The following is a 7,794-nucleotide window of genomic DNA, read 5'->3' as shown; positions in this document are numbered from 1 at the left end:
TTTTATTCGTGATTTCTAATGGAAATCAGAAGCAAATTTATATTAAGTGAGTCATTCCTTACATTTGATGATGTGACGTGTGCTGAATAATTTGTGACTATCTCAATTGTCACTAACCAAATATGCTAAATTAAGGAAAAAATTATTCTGCCTTCCCAGTGGTACTCCCAATTATATTATTCATACAAATGCTAATAGTAATCATCTGATTTCTATCTTGTTAAATCCCTTAACACTAGTAAAGTGAGATACACGTGGTTTCAAGCTTTAACAATGGCTCTTAACTTTTAGAATCTCCATATTTCGCTTGGCAATGGAATTTGGTATACAAAATTTGGTAGCTTTAGTTAGAACAATCAGCAGTTTGCCTGGTTTTAATAATCATATACAATTTTTTTTAAACAATATATATAAAAGCGTTGACATATCCACATAATGCACAAAACATGAGCTCATGTAAATCAAGGATACTCGCAACACATGGAACATATTTAATAGCCGGTTAAAACATATTTCGTTAATGCACTCATGAGTCGCTTGGAATTGGAATTATATAATTGTGCTTAGTGAACTATTTCTGACATCAGCTTCAATTAGTCAACATTTTCCATATTCTTTTGTCATCCTAGAAAAATTCTACCAAAAAATCTATCCTGCATTTAAGACTTACGAATGAGTAAGTGCACCCCTTTTTTGGTTCGTTTGTACCGGGGCAGGAGCACGTCTCTCTGGTTATTAGAGCAAACTAAATTAACATATACAAAATTAGCAAGTGCAAAAGTTATTGGTACCAATCAAGGAATAGAAGAGTTAGAGGAAGAACCACCAAGAATAGAAGAAGAAAAGCTCGACTGCTACTGTTGCGTTCTATGGCTTTTGTCAATTCCTTGTTTCCCTCTTTGACATTTGTTGTGGCTTCAACTGCCTGACAAAAGAATGAAACTCATGAGCATTTCAAAAATAGAAATCCAAGGAGACACAATAGAAAGATAGTTTGCGTATGCATGTGGCGTGAAAACAAAGGAAAAACACGCTACAAATTGCACGCATTACTTCAACACATTACTCAAATGCAAATTAAAAGCCCATTACAACTCCATTTGATAGCCATAATTCATAATATAAAAAGAAAAAAGGAAAATACATATTTAATTACCCTCTATGTGTTAACCTTGTACATGATTCTTTAGTGTATAAAGAATTCATAGACATTTTTGTTCATGTATAATGCCCAAGAAAGGGTAATATGATAAATCCTTTAGTTTCATATATGGATCACTAGGCCATCTAATCAGCCATACCCACTATATCTACGTAGGTGAAGACAAAGCCTAAGCAAGAGTGAAAGAACAATCACCGAAGACAGTTGGAAAGGACAAAAAGGCTCAATGGGTTCCTCATCCCTCTTCAAATTCACCAAGGGTGAAGTCGAAGCAAAGAAGATTATCAAAGTGGCGCAGCGGAAGCATCTGGTGGCCTACCTACTTCAATGGGAAGTCTGGATCTAAGGGTGGAAGGAAAGGCAGATGCCTTGCTTGCAATAAGTTTGGCCATTATGCGAACGAGTGTCCGAATAGAAGGGACACATCACTTGATGATGATAAAAATCATTTCAGGGGTATCTTCAATGATTGAAGGAATGACAGGTACAATAACAAAGGAAAAAGGAATGCAAGTCATCAAGGAAATGGCTAACTCTTCAAAGAAAGCAAGGAACTCCAGATATGAAGAATCAAATGTTGTTTTTGATAAGCTAAAAGAGTATTATCTTATATTGGCCCTCTCCACTACTTCTCCTCCAGAGTCTTTGGGAATTTAGCTTATTGATAGTAGTGCTTCAAGGCACTTCATCGAATAGAAAGAAGCTCTCTAATTTGATAGAGAAGGAAACAATCATGGAGATTATACTTGGAGTCAATGCAACCTATCCCGGAAAGGGTGTAGGGAATGTTACCCCTCAATTGAATGAAGGTAACACGATTCATTTACAAGAAGTTCTTTGTGTGCCTAATCTCAAGAAGAACCTGGGGTCCATTTCGGCAATGGAAGACAAAGGTGGCATTCATCAATGGAAAGGTATGTGTGTGGACAGGGAATTTTTAAAGATGCTTTTGAGTTCAAGGTTGGCAATTTGTATCAAGTTGCAGGAAGTTCATTGGGAACCATGTCAGTTGACACATCTCTTCTACAGCATCGGAAGTCTGCTCATTATGGGGTCCTACCAGATGTGAGTCAAATGGTGAAAGGGATGCTTGAATTCAAGAAGAGCATGGAGGTACATGTCCGAGATGTACAAAGGAAAATTTACAAGGGGACCTTTCCCCTCATATAGCAAGTCCACAGATTTGGAACAACTCGAGGGGTTTGAGATTCATGATAGGCAATCTCATGTATGCAGGGGGAAGAAAGCCCTCTATGGCTTGAAGCAAGCACCTCGGGCTTGGTATAAAGGATAAATAACTATCTGATGACGCTGAGATTCACTAGAAGTGAAGCCGATCCAAACCATTGCTTAAAGGTTGTGGATGATAGACCTCTCATACTGACACCTTATCCTCTTTCTAACAGGTGTAGAGAGGGAGTTGGATTCCGGATTTGGAATGGTGAATTGCAAGCCTGTGACTATCCCGATGGAGCTTAACTTTAAGAAGTTATGTAGTAGCTCTGATTGCACCTCAATTAGGGTATTAGGTGCAGTCATGACCAGAACTCATAAGCATAATATAGACGCAGATCAGATCGATATACTGCCTATGAATCAATGCTCGGATGGACAAGGAAGTATAGATTTCGGATGGGGTTACTGTAGTAAGGTCTAAACTTCATGGAGACCTAACCCTTAGTATGACAGTCTTCGCATTACATGGATAAGGTATGACAAGTATGCAGTCATGGTATTCCTGTAGAGTACTAGGTACGAGGATGAGCAGTCATGGATCTGTTCTATAGATCACATCTCTGTCTATAAGGAAAAAGCAGTACCAAAGCTCCAACAATCTGATAATGAAGGAATGTAACTAGGTCTATTCAATGAGAAGCAGTAATCACTTTCTCAGTAAGGATATAAGATACAGTCATCATGATGAAGACTTCAATGAAGACTTCGTTGACATAATGAAATGATTGTCATAATAGAGACCTCAGTGCATCTATGAAAACATAAAGAAGCAAAAAAGAAGATCTCAATGGATCATGTTGACATGGTAAAGAAGCAACAATGAAGATCTCTGTGATACTGTAGTAATAGCTTGAATGGTGCAAGAAAGTGTAGCATGGTGCAGCATAGTGATGATGAAGTGCAACACGAATGGTGCAACGAAGTGTAGCATGGTGCAACAGAGTGATGATGAAGTGCAACATGATGGGTGCAACAGAGTGATGATAGATGCAATATGATGAGTGCAACTTAGTGTAATGAAGTGCAGCACAATGATGGGTGCAACACAGTGATGGAATCACTTGTGTTCAGATCTACTACCTCACGTGTCATCTTCCTAGTGAAGATCTCTGATCTTATTTTGACAAGTGAAAATGTTGACTTTTGATGTATATGTACTATCTCTCTCTTTCTCTGTTGAACTACTGAAGAACATAAAAAGAATTGATCAAGGGTTTCCCCACATTGGGGTTTGTCCCTGGCTGGCGCCACATCTCGTGTCCTCTTGTCTTGGCTTGTTTTCTGTGATTTATGTTTATGTTCTATCTGCATTTTACTATCATGCTAAATATGGAAAATTGAAGTAATTTTTCTCTTAGCATAGAACATACCTAAAAGTAACATTGATATTCTAGGGCACTGGCTACAATATATTTTCTTCAACAAAAAACTGCTTCCAATGATTAGTTAGCATTAATTCCACATAGCATTCAATATCATTAAGCAGTTATACAAAAGAAAATTTCAACCAATAAACATGAAAGAGCAGTGGAGATAACCATGAGACAATGAGACAATGAGACAAGAGACACAAAAATTAGGCCAAAGACCAAGGAAAAATCCACAAGTGGAAAACCCATAAATATTTCGCTACAAGAGAGAGAGAATTCAGTGTTCATGAATACCTCAGAACAACAACATCAAGATAATAGCCAAACCACTAATGAAGAACAAGAGCAAGTGCCACGACCTCCTTTTGATTTTAAGCCCCCTTCTTTTGCTTCTAACTTCACTGGATCATATATAACCAAGACACCAATCAATGTACAAATGAGGAGAGAGGTTTCCCTTATATAGACTTCAAACAAGGTCGCAATGGGAGCCTCTTAGGGGCCCAACCGACTTGAGCAACCAACATTATTATGGACAAGGGAGACCATCTTTGTTGGAGGATCATTGTTAGATACTAGGATTTACTCTTGTAAAGAGGATATTGGAGATGATCTCACTATAACATATCTTGATCATCTTGTGTTAGAGATGTAAGGAGATAAGCACACTTGTCTCTCTCTCTCTCTCTCATCTTTTTACTTTTTTCTTGTTTAGGAGGCACCAGGGTTTCATGGAGCTTTTGGAAGATATTGAATACTAGGGTTAGGGTTTCATCCCTTGAAAACATTGGAGCTAGGGTCTTGTGATTAAACCCTAGATTGTACTTGTTGAGAAGTGGAGGAGAAGAGATGTCTTGCCTAGGAGGACTTGTTGGTGTGATGCTATTGGAGCTCCTTGTTGTTGGCTACAATTTACTTGGTTTTCCCTAGCTAGAGAATAGTACCAGCCTTGGGATGAGGCTATTGTATTTAAATGAAATTCATATATATATATATATATATATATATATATATATATATCAATGTTGTGAAAATCGACATCGGGATAAAATCAACAAGGGTTCGGAAAACCAAAAAATCGTAAAAATTAGGAAAATATTAGTAAAAATCGGCAAACATCGGCTAGGCCAAAAAATCATTATTTTCGAGATAAAATTGGGATGTTTGCAACACTTATCTATATATATATCTGCGACAAGACAATTTTGGACCTCTCTCTCTCTCTTAAATAATATTAATTCCAACATGGGAATTATTTCCAGGTCCCTTGAACATTTAAGAGATGCATTGCCACAACCTACTTCTCCACCTCATTATAGAGAAATAGATCTTTCAAGTTCAAAATTAAAGTTTTCTTCTAGTTCAGATGAATCAAAAGATGATCTTAGAAGTATTTTGTTCAAAAGCATTGATAACATAGATACTGCTAAGATTGAGAAAGTACAAAAAGGAATAATGTTAGCCAAAGAAAAAACAGATTTGATGAGAGAAAGGCTAACCACTTTTTCTGTTGTTGAAAGCTTAAGATTACCAAAAGGTTATGTCAGTCTCAAAACCCTTGTAGAAAATGGCCAACCATCTGCTCCACAAATTTTGGCCATGTCTGGTGTTACCTCTCATGCTAATAGAACTCCTAGAGAACCCACTCAAGGAGATACTAGTTCTAAAAGAGATAGAGGTGATACATTTACATTCACACATAAAAGAATGAAAGGTGACAAGGATACTTTTGCACATGAAGCATCTGCAGATAGTCCTTTTACTAGATATAGAGACAATTTGGAAAGTGTCCCTGTCAAATTTGAAAATCCATCAGCTAAAGGATTTGGCAATACACTTTTGGTAAATATTAATTGCATGGAAAGTGAAGAAGTTATAACAGTTTTGCATAATGTCCATGCTTGGGCACTACAACAAAACGCTGAAACTAAAGCATCATGGTCTGATATAGTCACACAAATTGTTTGGTCTTTTAAAACAATGGTGGGATAAGTTGTCTGAAGAAGAAATGGCCAATATCATTGAACATCCAACAGATCCCCTGAAAGCTATTTTTGATGCTTTAAAACATGAATTTGTGGGGGTAGTACCAGAAGATTCAGTCCATCATGGTCAACTGTTTTTATCTCAAAGATTGTGTAACATAGATTATCTGCATGATTATTATTGTGTTATGCAAAAACTTCTTTATCAAGCAACAGACGCTCACAATGTTGCTTATTTGAGGTATTACATAGCTTCAATGCCAGGAAAAATTCCAGATTTGATTAATCAGTATATTGAGACCAACAAAGTAAAAATTGAGAATTCTTCATTTGCTGCAGTACATCAGATGATAGTTTCTGTTCTGCAAAGAGAATGTGCATCAGAAAAAGCTAAAAAGAATTTTAAGAAGCAGATGCATTTCAGTACAAAGTTGTGTAATAATTTTGCAGAAACTTATGATTTTGGATGTAGTAGCAAATCTAAAAGGAAAGTGTCAAAAGTTTCATGCTCACGCAAGACAGATAAGTATACTCCTAGGAGAAAATATTATCCTTCGAAGTTTTCCAAAAAGAAGAGGATAGTATTCAGAAAAAGAGCAAAGCCTTCTAAAAAGGTAACATGATTTATATGTGGAAAAGAAGGCCATTATGCTAATACTTGCAAAGATAAAAAGAACAAGAAACAATTGAAGATCATGGATGTTTTTACTACAGTCCATAATCCAGAAGATTGGGATCTCATTTCCCACTCAGAGGGCGAATATTTTGAAATTTTCAGTGATTCTTTTGCTTCAGATAATGATGATTTACTTAATATCAGAAGAATAAGTTTGGAGTCTGATTCTTCTGACTCTGATGAAACTTTTATTGCCGATAGTAAAATGTTTTACTTCAACAAAACATACAATTTGCAGAATCAGATTGATGAGGTCAAGACACAGCTAGCACAACTTGAACCGTCCCAGTTAACAACTAGAAGAAGATTGAAAGAAAAGTTGGAAAGTTTGGAATACATTTACTGGTCTCACCCTGGGATCTGTAGAAATCTCTCCATGGAAGCTGATTTTCAAACTGAATGATGGTACATCTTGCTGTCTATCTTGTAAGACTACTTCTGTAGTCTTACCTCATCAATCTGATTCTGCAAATTCTTTGTTTTGTTGAAGTAGAACATTTTAATATCAGCAATAAAAGTTTCATTAGAGTCAGAAGAATCAGATTCCAAGCTTATTCTTCTAATATTAGGTAAATCATCATTATCTGAAGCAGAAGAATCACTGGAAATTTCAAAATATTTGCCATCTGAGTGGGAAATGAGATTCCAATCTTCTGGATTATGGGCTGTAGTAAAAACATCCATGATCTTCAACTGTTTCTCGTTCTTTTTCCCTTTGCAAGTATTAGAATAATGGCCTTCTTTTCCACATATAAAACATGTTACCTTTTTAGAAGGCTTTGCTCTTTTTCTGAATACTATCCTCTTCTTTTTGGAAAACTTAGAAGGATAATATTTTCTCCTAGGAGTATACTTATCTGTCTTGCATAAGCATGAAACTTTTGACACTTTCCTTTTAGATTTGCTACACATTCCAAAATAATAAGTTCCTGCAAAATTATTACACAACTTTGTACTGAAATGCATTTGCTTCTTAAAATTCTTTTTAGCTTTTTCTAATGCACATTCTCTTTGCAGAATAGAAACTATCATCTGATGTACGACAACAAATGAAGAAATCTCAATTTTTACTTTGTTGGTCTCAATATACTGATTGATCAAATCTGGGATTTTTCCAGGCATTGAAGCTATGTAATACCTCAAATAAGCAACATTGTGAGGGTCTGCTGCTTGATAAATAAGTTTTTGCATAACACAATAATAATCATGCAGATAATCTATGTTACACAATCTTTGAGATAAAAACAGTTGACCATGATGGACTGAATCTTCTGGTACTACCCCCACAAATTCATGTTTTAAGGCATCAAAAATAGCTTTCAGGGGATCTGTTGAATGTTCAATGATATTGGTCATTTCTTCTTC

The 7,794-nt window shown here is 36.1% G+C and overlaps 1 protein-coding gene across 1 annotated transcript in view; it reads right to left on the bottom strand.

Moving 5' to 3' along the window:
* Positions 1-249: 249 nt before the first annotated feature.
* Positions 250-7,794, bottom strand: part of LOC149249190 (syntaxin-81-like) — a 281,552-nt gene continuing 274,007 nt past the window's right edge. The window contains exon 8 of the mRNA XM_089458646.1: positions 250-925. Within this exon, the coding sequence (XP_089314772.1) occupies positions 782-925 (144 nt within the window). The 3' untranslated portion in view covers positions 250-781. The remainder of the gene's footprint in view (positions 926-7,794) is intronic.

Source organism: Pinus tabuliformis, chromosome 7 (genome assembly GCF_031772625.1).
Source record: "Pinus tabuliformis cultivar Carrire ecotype Pingquan chromosome 7, CPIR1, whole genome shotgun sequence".
In the NCBI taxonomy this organism is placed as follows: Eukaryota; Viridiplantae; Streptophyta; class Pinopsida; order Pinales; family Pinaceae; genus Pinus; species Pinus tabuliformis.
This window is presented reverse-complemented; position numbering and strand designations above follow the sequence as displayed.